At 38.3% G+C, this 14,886-nt stretch overlaps 5 protein-coding genes and 1 non-coding gene across 6 annotated transcripts; 4 read left to right on the top strand and 2 right to left on the bottom strand.

Annotated features, from left to right (window-relative positions):
* Positions 1-37: 37 nt before the first annotated feature.
* Positions 38-6,538, top strand: SPOG_01721 (myosin type-2 heavy chain 2). The gene has a single exon (XM_013166825.1). It carries the CDS (start codon positions 72-74, stop codon positions 6,189-6,191), a length of 6,120 nt encoding a protein of 2,039 aa, XP_013022279.1. The 5' UTR covers positions 38-71; the 3' UTR covers positions 6,192-6,538.
* On the bottom strand, positions 6,406-8,512 carry SPOG_01720 (vacuolar serine protease Isp6). The gene has a single exon (XM_013166824.1). The coding sequence runs from the start codon at positions 8,170-8,172 to the stop codon at positions 6,748-6,750; it is 1,425 nt and encodes a 474-aa protein (XP_013022278.1). The 5' UTR covers positions 8,173-8,512; the 3' UTR covers positions 6,406-6,747.
* Positions 8,513-9,715: 1,203 nt separating this feature from the next.
* SPOG_01719 (protein phosphatase 2C Ptc4) lies at positions 9,716-11,505 on the top strand. The gene has a single exon (XM_013166823.1). The coding sequence runs from the start codon at positions 10,051-10,053 to the stop codon at positions 11,320-11,322; it is 1,272 nt and encodes a 423-aa protein (XP_013022277.1). The 5' UTR covers positions 9,716-10,050; the 3' UTR covers positions 11,323-11,505.
* Positions 11,506-11,671: 166 nt separating this feature from the next.
* On the top strand, positions 11,672-11,743 carry SPOG_16181. Its single transcript has one exon. It is a non-coding gene; the product is annotated as a tRNA-Glu (tRNA).
* Positions 11,744-12,088: 345 nt separating this feature from the next.
* On the top strand, positions 12,089-14,808 carry SPOG_01718 (uncharacterized protein). The gene is made up of 2 exons (XM_013166822.1): positions 12,089-12,206; positions 12,253-14,808. Exons 1-2 carry the CDS (start codon positions 12,165-12,167, stop codon positions 12,643-12,645), a joined length of 435 nt encoding a protein of 144 aa, XP_013022276.1. The 5' UTR covers positions 12,089-12,164; the 3' UTR covers positions 12,646-14,808.
* On the bottom strand, positions 12,862-14,429 carry SPOG_01717 (alpha-amylase Mde5). Its single transcript, XM_013166821.1, has one exon. The coding sequence runs from the start codon at positions 14,417-14,419 to the stop codon at positions 12,875-12,877; it is 1,545 nt and encodes a 514-aa protein (XP_013022275.1). The 5' UTR covers positions 14,420-14,429; the 3' UTR covers positions 12,862-12,874.
* Positions 14,809-14,886: the final 78 nt, after the last annotated feature.

Here is a 14,886-nt window from a genome sequence, read left to right as displayed (position 1 = left end):
AATATTTACTTTTGTACGCGCACCGAAGTCGCACAGTGTAATTTTGCCAATGTTTGAATTCCTCTAATTTCATGTCGTATTTTTCAAGAGATGATTCCAGCTATGCACAGCGCTCTATCCAAAACATTGTGAGTGGTAAAACAGTGGAAAATGCCGCGAAAAAAGCGTCTTTTGATGAACGAACCTGGGTTTGGATTCCTGATCCTGAGGAAATATACTTAAAGGCATGGATTGAAGAAAAAATGAACTCAAACTCCCGATACAGGGTTAGGTTAGAGAAAGATGGATCCGAACGAATTGTGGATTCAAAGAGTACGGGAGAAGTGAACCCTCCAAAGTTTGACATGGTAAACGACATGGCTGAGTTAACATGTCTTAATGAGCCTTCAGTAATTCACAACCTAATACAAAGATACGAACGAGGCTTAATCTATACATACTCTGGTCTTTTCTTAGTAGCCGTGAATCCGTATCGGTCATTGCCTATTTATGGTGAAGATATAATTAAGAAATACCATGCAAAGCAATTGCCTGAAGTCAAGCCTCACATCTTTCGTGTTGCAGATATTGCCTATAGGAACTTGCTGGAAAGAGACCAAGATCAGTCGATTTTGGTGACCGGTGAATCAGGTGCTGGTAAGACAGAAACTACAAAAAAAGTTATCCAATATCTTACTGCAATTACTGGTACCTCTAGCAATGATTCTCAACTTTTAGAAAACAAGATCTTAGACACCAATCCCGTTTTGGAAGCATTTGGTAATGCCCAAACTGTGCGAAACAATAACTCTTCTCGTTTTGGAAAGTTTATACGTATTGAGTTTTCCAAAGATGGTAGTATTGTTGGTGCTAACTTGGACTGGTACTTGCTTGAGAAATCTCGAGTTACAAATCCTTCTCCTAAAGAACGAAATTATCATATTTTTTATCAATTATTACGGGGTAGTAATAGTGATTTACTAAGAGAGCTTTTCCTTGAGCGTTCCATTGATAAGTATGCCTATTTAAAGAATTGTGCGAAAGTGATTTCAGGAGTAGATGACGCCTCTGAATTTCGTCAACTCTGTGCCGGACTTACGACACTTGGCTTCAATTCGGACGATACAAAGCAGCTTTTTACTACAATTGCTGCTGTTTTGCACTTGGGAAATATAGAAGTTGCTTCTGACCGTAGTGGCCAAGCTCGATTCCCATCTTTGACACACATTGATCAGCTCTGTCATTTGTTAGGAATACCAGCTGAAGCTTTTATGAATGCGGTTCTACATCCTAAAACGAAGGCAGGGAGAGAATGGATCGTAAATGCCCGTACCAAAGAGCAGGTTCTTCATACCCTTCAATCCCTCGCAAAGAGTTTGTATGAACGGAATTTTGCATTCTTAGTTGACAAATTAAATCGAACAATGTATCAGACTCAAAGTGAAAATAATAGCTTTATAGGTGTGCTGGATATTGCGGGATTTGAGATTTTTGCGCATAATAGCTTTGAGCAACTCTGCATTAATTATACAAACGAAAAGCTTCAACAGTTTTTTAATCATTATATGTTCGTCTTAGAACAAGAAGAATATTTTCAAGAGAAAATTGAGTGGAATTTTGTTGATTATGGCAATGACTTACAGCCAACAATTGAAATAATTGAGAAATCAGAACCAATTGGCATCCTTTCCTGCTTAGACGAAGATTGTGTTATGCCAATGGCAACAGATAACACCTTTACCGAGAAGCTACATTTGCTTTTGAAAGGAAAGCCTGACATTTACCGCCCAACAAGGTTCTCATCTGAAGGATTTATTTTGCGACATTATGCAGGTAATGTTGTTTATTCTACAGAAGGCTGGTTAGAAAAAAATAAAGACCCACTGAATTCCAATCTTGCGAACCTGATATCGCAATCTTCTAGTATGCATATATCTTCCCTATTTTCTGATTACTCTTCTGAGAATAATTTTAATAGTGATCATTATGAAAAAAAGGGTATTTTCCGTACTGTATCTCAAAGACACAGACGACAACTTAATAATCTGATGAAGCAACTAGAAGCTACGCAACCGCATTTCGTCCGTTGTATTATTCCGAATAGCACAAAGAAGCCTAAACTTATCGAAAAAGGCTTGGTTTTGCACCAGCTAAGATGTAACGGTGTTCTAGAAGGAATTCGAATTGCTCAAACTGGGTTTCCTAACAAGCTGTTGTATACAGAATTTCGGTCTAGATATGGAATTTTATCTCGTACTTTAGAAAAAGGGTACGTCGAAGCCAGGAAAGCTACTATGTCCATTATAAAGGAATTGAACTTGTCTGAAAGTGTCTATAGACTAGGAGAAACGAAAGTTTTTTTTAAGGCTAATGTACTTGGCTTCCTGGAAGATCAAAGGAATGCAATGTTGCGAGATATTTTCAAAGCTTTCTCTTCTACAATAAGAGGCTTTCTTGTACGGCGTCGACTTTATCGGCTAAACCATCGCCAGGACGCTGCTATCCTTTTACAACATAACTTGAGAGAATTGCTTGTTCTAGGGAAACACCCTTGGTGGCATTTATTCTTAAAGTTAAAACCTTTATTGGGAACAACGCAAACTGATGAATATTTACGCCGTAAGGATGTACTGATTAATAACCTTCGAACTCAACTAGAGAAAGCTGAATTAGTATCTGTTGAACTGGAGGCCAATCGTCAGCAAATTTCGAAAATTTCAAAAGATCTGAGTGAGGAACAGGCGATTTCTAAAGAGAAAGAAATCCTAGTTGAGCGAGCCAATTCTAGAGTTGAAGTCATAAATGAACGACTGTCTGATTTGGAAGAGCAATTGCGTTTGAGTCATAATAAGTATGATTTACTTTATAATGAGAAAAAGGAGACTGATGATCAACTTGCGATATGTACATCTCAGATAAATCATCTTCAAGAATTATTGTTGGCTTTGCAAGAAAAGCTAGAATTTGCTGTTACAGCAGAGAAAGAAATGAAAAACAAGTACAAAGAGCTGGAGACTACCTATATTAATTTACAAGCAGATTATGATCATTCTGCTCAGCTGTTAAACTCTCAACAAAATTCCTTAATAGAAGAGCAAGCAAAATATGATAAATTAAAAGAAACGATGAGCAAATTAGAGGAAGACATAATTTCCAAGGATAGTCTACACGAAGAAGAGTTGGACGAATATAAGTCAGAAAATTCTAATCTGAGGAACCAATGCAATACCTATGAATCTCAAATTGCTAATTTGGTATCTGATTATTCAAGGACTGAAAGTGAATTAAATAAAAAAGAAGCTGAGATTTTAATGTTTCAGAGGGAACTTGCTGATTATAGAGATCAACTTGCTAATTCTTTGAAAAAACGAGCTTCTTCTGATTTTCTTGGAGAGGAGGAGGCATTGTCGCTTGACAGTCAAGAAAGTGCATTGTCATCTTCGTCAACCACTCTTTCAATCTTAAAAGATGTACAGGACTTAAAATCATTGCACTCTAAAGAAGCAGTACAACTCTCTGACAGAATTAAAGATGTTAGTCAGCTACTTGAGCAGAGCATAGCTGCCGAGGATAAATTGCGCTTGAAAAATAATGAATTATCGGATGTTGTTGAAGCTTTAAAGTATCAATTACAGGAACAGGACAGTGAAATTCTCGAACTGAATGCTGTTAATACAAACCTTCGTAAGACCAATGACATATTAGAAAAAAATGCGACAGACTTCATTGATTTACAAAGCGTGAAAACTCGTTATGAATGCAAAGTATCGGAATTATTCAACCAGTTGCATAAAGAACGAAAAAGAGTTGAACAACTGAAGACGGAGCTTGAATCTTTTGGAAACAATGAAAAGGAAAATCATCATTTCGGTTTCTCAAAAGATAATGATTTAAGGAAAGGTCCAGGAAAGGAAAGTCTTCGCATGATCACAGATCTACTTTCTTCAGCAATGAGTTCTTCAACATTCGAAAAACATCATCTCGTAAAGCTCCTTAATACCTTAAAGCAACAAATTTCGGATTTTAATTTAAGTCCTCAGCAAGAAAACCTGATCTCTTCTAACTTGGAACCTTTAAAAAGCAGATCGTCACTAGAAGGAAACATGGAACCTGTTTTGTCGCCTTCCAAAATCAACAATAGTGATCCCTCAAACTTTACAAAAATGCTACAAGGGTCTCCCAGTAAGCGTTCTGGGAAAATGGAGGCGCTTATTCGAAACTTTGATCAGAATAGTGACTCGTTTCTTTCCCAACCTAATAAAGAAGAGGGAAATCCAAAATCTCTGAACTTTCGCTCAGAAATTATGAAACTCAACTTTAATTTAGAAGAAGCAAAAAGAAATGGAGTTTTGGATCCCAGTGCTGTTGACAATGGCGTTGCTGCTGTAATGCAGTCTTTATTGGAAGAAAACCAAGCGCTTAAATCTCTAGCGACAGCAAATGTAAGCATTGAAAATTCCACCGATGAGCAAGAAGAGCTTCTAAATAAGGTCCCCGCTCAATTACAGGGCGAGTTAAGGAAGCAGTTCGATCAGCTACGCACGTCTAAAGACACATTGTCAAAACTGCATAACATTACTGAGGATAAGCTTCATTCGGCTGATCTAGCACTCAAAGAAACAACTAAAGAAAGAGATCATTTGCTACGTAATTTCTCTTTATCGAGCAAACCTACGTTTACTATCAATGATGAAACAGAAGAACTTGGGTATGAAAGCTCAGATGACTTTGATGAACAAAAACTAGAAGAGGTCAATCTTTTACGTATGAGGAAATTGGAAAGTGCTCTTTCAAAATATAGAAGCCGTCTCACCGAATATCAATTACGAAATGAAAATTCAGAATCATCCATTCATAAATTAGAACGCGCTAAAGAAGGTCTCTCCAGTAAGTTAGAAGAAAGAGAAGCCCACATAAATGAACTTCTTGATATTCGGAAGAAGATGGAAACGGTGTTATTGGAATCAATTGCTAAGCAAAAAGAGTTTGAAAGCCTATTTAATGAGAGAAATAACGATTTATTGGAATTAAAGCAACATAAAGAAAAATTGATGAAGCAAATTGACGAATTTCACATCGTGCGTGTTCAAGACCTGGAAGAACGTGAACGGAAAGACGAATTATTATTCCAGCGTTATCAGAAAGAGCTGAATGGATTTAAGGTACAACTAGAAGAAGAGCGAGAGAAAAATTTGCGGATACGGCAAGACAATCGACACATACATATAGAAGTTGGAAAGCTAAGAACAAAGGTTGATGAATTGCTTCTCGAGAAAACTGGTTTAGTGAAAGAAAATTCGCGGTTACAATCTGAAATTCAATCAGTATATAAGGTGAGAAACAACTCTTCAATAGCACATCGAACAGCGCAATCGCAATTGCTAGATCTGACGTCGCAGTTGCAAGAAATTCGAGAAACTAATGAGTCCCTTCGTTCTGAGCAAAGCAATTTGCAGAATGAAAAACGTATTCTTGAACAAAAGGTTCAGGAATTAATGACCCAACTAAACACTTCTAAAGTTTCTGAATACCCTCCGGAATTAGCTGATACTGAGAAGGAAATGATTGATTTGAGAGCAAGCATGGAACAAAAAGATGAACTATTGACGTCTCTTGTAGACAGAATGAAGCAGATGGAATTTTTTGCTTCTGAGACTCAAAAAGATAGTAATCAACATCGTGAAGAAAATCTGAATCTACATCGCCAAATTGGGGTTTTAGAAAATGAAAAGAAGGAACTGGAGCTTCGATTGTTTGACTTAGATGCTAAAAGCTATCCCATGAGTTCATCGAAAGATGTGCGAATGCTTCAAAAACAAATTGCTGAGTTAGAGACCTCTATTGCAGATTCTGACAATGAAAGGCTTAAGGGACTTGACGAATGCAGGCTCCGGGATCGTGCCATTCGTCATTTAGAGACTCGCCTTCAAAAGTTCGACGAAGAAAAGCAAAATCTAACATCATCCATTTCTCGCCTTGAAGAACGGAACAATCTTCTTTATAGCCAATTAGAGGATACAAAAGCGTCCGAAACGCAAAGCAAGTTAGCCTTGCGAAGAGCGGAGCATGAGGTCCAAGAGGAGCGTGAAAACCTTAGGAATTTGGAGCGAGATCTAGAAAAATATCGATTAATCCTTGAAGGGCAACGAGCTAGGCGCTTAGACAGTCGAATGTCAGTGCGTTCTAGTACAAAATCTCCGACCTTGCATTGATTTTATTCGCATGCTTAATTTTTAATTCTTAAATGTTTTATCTAGCTTTATTTCTTCGTTAATAAGTTTGCATATTTCAATTTCTTAATATTCTTTGTATGTTTACTTTCTACCTCTTACTTTCTTTGACGATTGATTGTATATATATATTTATCGATCTCTACCTCTCTTATTCTCCCTTTCCATGTGAAGAAATTTTCGATCCTCTAAATATCCCTGCTACCAATTATTCCTGTTTTTACTGATGATCAATCCCAACCATATCATATCTTACGTAAAATAATCAGCATGTTACAATAATGAATAGAAAAAAAAAGTTTTATTTTAAAATTTAAACTCTAAGCATACGTTATGAGCTTCATCATTGTTCACATTATGTCAATAAAAATATTCATAACAATTCATAGATCATAAAAGCGAAAGTGTATATTTGATAGTTTGTCATCGTTAGATGACGACCTTTCAAATATATTATAAGAACCATCATACTTAACAACGGATTCCTTTGATTCATAAGTAATAGTAATAACAATCATAAGAATCAGACACTCTCAATTTAAACACCATTATAACCTAGGAGGTTGGGAGTGTCCGAAACACCAGCAAGGTTAATGGCATTCTTGGTAGCTTGTTTAATGAGAGCATTCTTAACGTCAGTGGCACTATCGTCGGGATGTAATCCAAGATAGTAAGCAGCCAAACCAGCAACGTGAGGAGTAGCCATGGAAGTACCGGAGATAGTGTTGGTGTTACGGTTGTTGGAACCAATCCAGGTAGACAAGATGTTTACACCAGGAGCAATGATATCAACACATTTGCCATAGTTGGAGAAGTAGGCGAGTTGATCGTTGACATTAGAAGCAGCAACGGTGATAGCATTCTTGGAAGCAGCAGGAGAAGAAGAGCAGGCATCATCAAATTCGTTACCAGCAGCAACGGCATAAGCAACACCCTTTTTGACGGCCGAATCGACAGCAAAGTCCAAAACGAAGCTGCTACCACCGCCCAAAGACATATTAGCAACAGCAGTCTTCTTACCAGCCTTGGATTGAGAAGTGTGGTCCTTGACGGTCCATTCGACACCAGAAATAACATCAGACATACTACCAGAACCGTTAGAACGAAGAACCTTGACAGCAACAATCTTGGCCTTCTTGGCAACACCATAAGCACGGCTTGCAATAGTACCAGCTACGTGAGTACCGTGACCGTTGCCATCCTCATCAGCATCGTTAGCAGGAATAGTGGCACCCCACTTGGCACGGCCCTCAAATTCAACATGGTGGATGTTAACACCGGTATCGACAACATAAGCAGTAACACCTTCACCAGCAGAACTATCGTAGACATACTTGCCGTTGGTGTCAGAGGTCAAATGCTCACGGTGAGAAACACGGGAAAGGCCCCAAGGAGCACCGCTTTGGGTAATTTTATCCTTGATGGTAACAACTTGGTCGCGTTCGACGGCAATAACATGAGGATGAAGACGAATTTGTTCGACGACATCAGCGCTGAATTGACCAGCATAACCCTTGAAAGCGCTTTCACCAAAGTCGTAAATGTGCTTTAAACCAAACATATAGTTGCTGTCTTCGGGACCATAGTAGTTGTTGCTTTGCATAACATTCTCTTGGTGAACTCCTTCAACCCATGAAGTATGCTCATGCAAGTCCTGTTGGCTGATAGAAGAGTCCAAAATGATAATATAATGAGACTCCAAACCGGCAGTGTCGGCATTTGTAGCAGACAACAAAGGAGCAGAGTTGGCCCCATTGTGTGCAGCAGGAGCATGATGCTTAGGCTTGGGCTTTTCATGAATGATGTTGCTATCACCCTTGATAAAGTCGGCAACGTCGGGACGAACGCCAGCATGCAAATTCTCCATATCATTTGAATGAATAACAGGAGCTGCGATTGCAGAAGACGCCATCAAAGTGAGACCTGCAACAGCAGAAAAGAATCCTGAATTAAAGATTTTCATATTGGAAAGAATGCAAAACAAGTATGAAAAATTTATAAAACGGGTTTGCTAGCAGGATATGCAAGAGTAGAGATAAATGGAAGATGAGAAAAACGAAAGAAGCTTTTTTCTCTTATTATTTGGTACTTATTATTCTAAATTCAGCAGAAGATTTCGACAAAATCCTCAAGCGAATAGACGTAGGTAATCTAGGGGTGCAATGCACGTAGATATGAATTTAAAGAAAAATAGAAAGATGATGGGTTGGAATATTCCGATCAAAGGCAATACAGGAAGAATTCCAAAAAGCAATTCTTCTTTAGTCTTTGATCTTTTTTAAAATTGGAAACAGCGATGGCTATTGGTATGTTCACAAGGCAATTGCATCCTATATATATAGTTGAGTTTATCTTCATACCCTAACCCTCATCCATCATACATTGATTATCTCACGCGTATAGTGCGACAACCTGTGCTTTCGATACACAATCTATACAATATACAATTGCACAATTCATTTGATACATTTAATACTCGATACAAACAGGGCATCTCATTCTACCAATTGCTCTTCTTTGCTGCCATTGTTTTTCTCTTGCCTTTCGCCTTTTCGTTAAGGCTCCCCGTTGTACTCTCCTTAATGCTGATATATCGTTTATGTCACCTGCACTTTATTTCGTTTTGGCAAATCAGGACTTACCGCTCTTAAAATGACGTAATTATCAAGTGATTATAATGAACAAGCTATTGACGCTAACGAATAATTCCGTTGATAGCGGCTTATCGAGTCATCGCTTAAAGCACCATGTTCTTTCTGCTTACGATGGCAATTCGCAATTTTAGCTCCAATTCGCTAATATTGTGTCTTGAAGCTGAAGAATCAGGTTAGTCTTTGAAATTGGATCATTACCGTCGAGGAGTGCAAACCTTTTATGAAACTACCCCTTGAATGACTGCACTGACGGACAGGACAATTCGTTGAAAATCATCATCTCTGTCTTAGAAAGCGGAGAGCTTTAATGTACGCTATAAAGTCGTGTAAAATACAATAAGAGAAGCGAGCACGCTTGGCTGTTCCTCTCTTAGTTTCAAATAGCATATGTTTACCAAAGGTACGCTACAAAGTGGATCTCAAAATTTAGATTTTGCGCTGGAGACCGTTATATAACTTTAAACTTTAAATCAATGAAATTATAATGTATGAGTAGTTTTGTTTTGTTTCGCTCATTATACGCCTTCAGCAATGATCGAAAGACAATCGAATCTTCTTATTCAATTGTAAAGCTTGTAATAAATAAGAGCATCCATTATTGTCTTGGCTTGGCATTTTTGTATCGAATTACTGTGAACTAAGTGAAAATCAAAGCAAAAACGCCATCCGAACTCTGGCAAAAAAAGCTTAAGAACACCAACACTTACATTCAATTCTGGACCCCGTAATCTTTCTTATTGCGCTTAGAAACTACTGTTTTAATAAGCCGTTTCTGTGTTGAACCTCGTTCATTGCCCTTATCAAGAATACCGTACTGTGCTTTGACTCTTTATTCAGCATTATTCCTTTCCTTGTTTTATTTTTTCTCTTATGAACAAGCCTTGCATTTTCAAGTGAATCATTTCTTGGGGATTCGTCCTCATTTTATAAATACGAACTTTGCAATCTATTTTCCTAATTGCGGGATCCTTCTGAAAGAAAAGGGTCCCTATTGCTCCTCTCTGTCCTTGGCAGACACGGTGTGCCGTCACTCCTACTTTTCTATCTTTTTTTTTTTGACTGCATGCCGTAAAATTTGACATTTATATTTAATTTTAATTTCCTATAATTTATTATTCACTCGTAAAAGCATTTTATTTGTTTTTAGCTTCTTCAGTGAACCGCCATACAAATTTTCGAAAACACAGATGGCGAGCTTCCTAAATGCAAACCGGTTTCTACAACGGTCGTGCTTGCATCCTAGCTTTCCCTTTAAGGCACCGCGTGGTTTTGGCAAATGCACGACTAGGAATCTAAAACAATACTACACACCCGCTTCTGGACCGTATCTTCGTGTTTCAATGACAAAGGCCCCCCAAAGTTTGGGTCTGTGTTCTGCAAGAGGAGATTCTCTTGAAAACCAGGATCGCTTGTCCTTTGGATACCTTGACAAGCTCAAAGCTCCCATTCTTTTAAGTGACGAGGAACCTCAATCACAGCCTCCGAATTCAAACACTTCTTTGGAGACTAGTTCTGGTAAGGGATCTGGACTATTTAGCTCTTTCCCTAATTTTGATAGTCCCTTTGTTTACGGAATTTTCGATGGTCACGGAGGCATCGAATGTAGTGAATTCTTGAGCACTCGCTTGGGGCATATTATAGAACAGCAAGATTTTTCACGCGTTGACGAGTTATTAAAAGAAGCCCGTGCCTTAGGTGGCTACATGTCTTCCTTAGAACCACCCTTCTCGTTGGCTTCTGTTTTGAAATCTCGGGATGAGGATATGATTTGGAGAGCCAGACTGTATTATTCCTTTTTGGAAGCAGATCTAATCTATCTAAAAGAATACGCCAAACTTTCTCCTGACCGTGCTGTTCCAGGTGCCGTAGGAACGGTGGTCGTTCTTACATCAAAAAACAACAAATCGTATTGGGAAAGCGATAGCTATACGATTCAACTAGCTCATGTTGGTGACACGCGAGCAATTTTATGTGATTCCCGTACTGGACGAGCACATCGCTTAACGTTTCAGCATAATCCTGCTGATTTTGAAGAATCACGAAGACTCCGCCGCTATAATCTCGGGTTTTCAAGTGACTCTTTTGGTGAGCGACGATATGCCTGGGTTGCGAATACTCGAAGTTTTGGAGATGGTCTGAAATTGAAAAAGCTCGGTGTTGTTGCTGAACCACAACTCACATCTATCCATTCCCTAAAAGATGACTGGTCTTTTTTGACTCTGCTTTCGGACGGAGTTACCCAGGTGGTATCGGATGACGAAGTGGTGGACATTATCAAATTGTCCGAGTCACCTCAGGACGCTGCAAATAACATTATTAGATATGCTCAAAATGTCGGCTCTGTAGATGATATTACCTGTTTGGTAATTCGGTTACCTGGTTGGAAAAAACGTACTATGAATGATTTTACCAAAAATCTCCGACTGGAAAAGTCTTTCTATGTGCCAAGAAGGAATTAAGCTATGGCTCTTTTTTATGAAACTGTTCAATAATTTTTTTCCCTTTCTCTCGTTTTAATATATCTTTGAATCTTTGATTTCAATCCTTCTTCATATCCTACAAGAAAGTCTTGCATTTGTATCAGCCATATAGGTTTCTAGTTATTTTCTTTTTCTTTTTGGTTGCTGCTTCCTAATATCATTTAGAATTTAATGGTCTTTGTAATACATATGTATCTATACATTTATTGATGCAATGGAAAGTATACTTTATACCATTTTTTTTCATATTCCAGTTATAAGTTTATAGCATGAAGCTTTTGTGGAAGAACTAGAACTAAATGATTTCTTTTCATTATTTACTAGTCAATCCGTCATGGTCCAGTGGCTAGGATTCATCGCTCTCACCGATGCGGCGGGGGTTCGATTCCCCCTGACGGAGTCTTTTTGCATTCCTTATTAATATAAATGAATATCTCGAAAGCAACAAATTGATCAATAATTTGATTATGAATAACAGTTTTGGTTTTTATAAATTCACAACTCTACATCTTAAATTGCCAAGAACTTTTATGCCACAGATCAGCATTCCACCTTTGAGTCTCTTGCCATAAAATAGCTTTCTTTACATCGAATCGACATTAATAAAATTGATCTTCCTTTCGCTTTCCATAATCAAACCTGACATTGCAATTAAGAACAAGTTCTGCCTTGACAATTTCATACTTTAGCAAAGCAGAAAATGTAAATAAATAATTATCATCCTAAATTCATAGTAGCGAGGATCCATGACATCAGAGTTTTCGTCTCAATTCCGACTTTGTACAAATCCAGGTTGCACTTAACAAAAAGGTACTGAGAAAATGACCAAGATGGATATTATTCAGCGCTCCATTACTCTAAATGTATGTACTTTGTGATTTCTCAGTTCTGTACTTACCACTTTTTTAGAGACGTACTAAGGGCTTTTACATAGTCACGAGTGAAATCACCAGCAAGTTGCCCGAGCTAAAGAGTTTTTCCATGGGAACATTGAACTTGTTTATTCAACATACCTCTGCTGCTCTCACCATTAATGAAAATTGGGACTCAGACACTCGGGAGGATCTGAGCGATATCATGGACAAGGTCGTACCTGAATCCTCTAGCTATCGTCACAATGCCGAGGGTTTAGACGACATGCCTGCTCATGCCAAGTCTAGTTTGATTGGACCTAGTCTTACAGTCCCTATTACAAATGGACAGCTTAATTTGGGCACTTGGCAAGATATCCAACTTGCAGAATTTCGCAGATCTCCTCACTCTCGTACGATCGTTTGTACGATCCAAGGCTTGAGATCCTAAAAATTATAATGGAAGGGAATGAATGAGCTATAAAATTTGACAATGAAATAAGTTTTGCTTCGAGTCAACGTTTATTTGCCTATTTAAAACTATTAGAAAAAAAGAAAGAAAAATACATTAGCAGTATATGTATTTAAAACTAATCCATAAGATGTCGAGACTTGGAGATTTTTGTCGCTTTATTAAAAAAAGCATATGAAGGAAAAAAAAAAACCCATCCACGCGTAACCTAAGTATTGTCTGATCTAACAATCTCATTATGACCCATAAAAACGCCTGGAATTTCACCTTGTAACGACATTTCATCCGCACAGAAGCCGTCGCGCATGGTTAATCTATAGGGATACAAAATTTTGGGTTCACCACGATGAATGGTCGTTTTGAGGATATCATTCTCAACCTCAATGAGTGTACATGTCAGCAAATCGACCATGGGTTCCGATGCGGGCATTTTGAGGATATACTCCTTGTTAACAGATCCATAATTCGTAATGAAGGTAATAACTGGTCCTTTGTACATCAGCATCAGATTATCTCCAACAGCAACAGCATGTGTACGGGTACGGATCCACTCCTCGCCATCCTCGGTATTTATTAAAGCTCTGCGAATACCATTCACTTTGGTTGTGTACTTGTATAAAGGACCCTCGGTATCATACCCAGTTATCCACAATGCCGGACGATTGAGTGGATCATGTGTTCCTTTCAGCATCTGTTCTTGTCCATAAAATACTATAGGAATGCCATCCGACATGAGGTTAAGCGTCATGGCATTTTTCAACACATTAAAGTCATTGTTAAGAGCCGCCAGTCGGGGTGCATCTTGAGATTCCAGGAAAAGACCCAAAAGAGTGCTATCAACGCAATGATGAGCAACCAAGTTCATCGCAATTGATGTTTTCCTTAGGGCTCTATCATTGACCGGAACAACTGCTTCCGCAGCAACACCTTGTACAGGGAAATTGTGCAAACCGTCCATATATTCTTGCCATTCACAGAAAGCAGCAGCTTCTCCAGTCCACTCTTCTCCTTGACAATATACGCCTGCTGATTCACAAAATCCAGGCCAAAACGTTTGGCGAACGTGTTTTGTAGCATCGACACGCAATCCATCAATCTTAAACTTTTGGACATGATCGTGGATATAGTTATACAAGGTTTCAATCACGAATGGATTCTCGGTATCCACGTCTGGCAAGGTCACGTCTTCTGTACCGATCCAGCATTGTTCTAAAGATAAAGGATCGCTCTGGATAATTGGACACATAGGATGATAGTGCTCTTCTTTGTTGAATGGATTATAAGAACCAAAGTCGATATTTTTTGTATCGGGAGCGCCCATATGGTTCACTACTGTATCTACCATCAAATACATCCCTCTTTCGTGCAAAGCATCTGCTAAGTCGATCAAGTCCTGTTCAGTGCCAAAGTGAGGATTCACAGAAAAGAGATCTTGCGGCCAATAACCGTGATAAGCCTCACCGTATTTAGTTTTTCCCTCGATGTTTTTAATAACTGGGGAAATCCAGATGGCTGTGAATCCCATATCTTGAATGTAATCCAGTTTATTAATGATTCCCTTCCAATTACCACCACAGTAGGAACGGTCCTCGGGATCACAACCTACTGACTCGGTGGTTGCGAACCTGTCTGTTAGCAATGAGTAGACTATCTGCTTTCTCCATCCGTGTTTGTCTAAAGCATGGATGGGGATTACCCCTATAAGTAATGATAGCACTTTGAAAATCGTTTTCAAAATTTTAATGTGCTTCATCCTCAAAGGTAATTGTTCCAGAGAAGAGTGTTTATACCATGTCTGTTTAAATAGTAGGTTTGTTTACATATACTTGGTTCATGTGTTTTTTTTTTATAAACACAGTGAAAGCACTCAAAAACAAACAACAGAAGAAAGTTTAATGTGAATTATATCACCAAAGTATGCTTGGTTATGCTTGCTTGGACTATTTTTGATTATGAAAACCTATAGAAAAGGATGCTCATTTATGGAAACTGGAATTTCACCCAAAACGACTTAGTAGTGAAAACAAGCCCACAGCATTTGTAAGAAAGAGAGAAATTAGTAACTTTTCAGTATTTGTGCGAATTCGTTTGGTGCAGTTTCATGAAATGCCAATACCCATTTAATATAGCTTTCAGAATTACCAAATTAAGAATTTGTTTATCCATTAAAAAATTAAACTTTTATAATCATTTACATGCCTTTGTAAGCAGAATTATGTA

This window comes from Schizosaccharomyces cryophilus, assembly GCF_000004155.1.
Source record: "Schizosaccharomyces cryophilus OY26 unplaced genomic scaffold supercont4.2, whole genome shotgun sequence".
In the NCBI taxonomy this organism is placed as follows: domain Eukaryota; kingdom Fungi; phylum Ascomycota; class Schizosaccharomycetes; order Schizosaccharomycetales; family Schizosaccharomycetaceae; genus Schizosaccharomyces; species Schizosaccharomyces cryophilus.
This window is presented reverse-complemented; position numbering and strand designations above follow the sequence as displayed.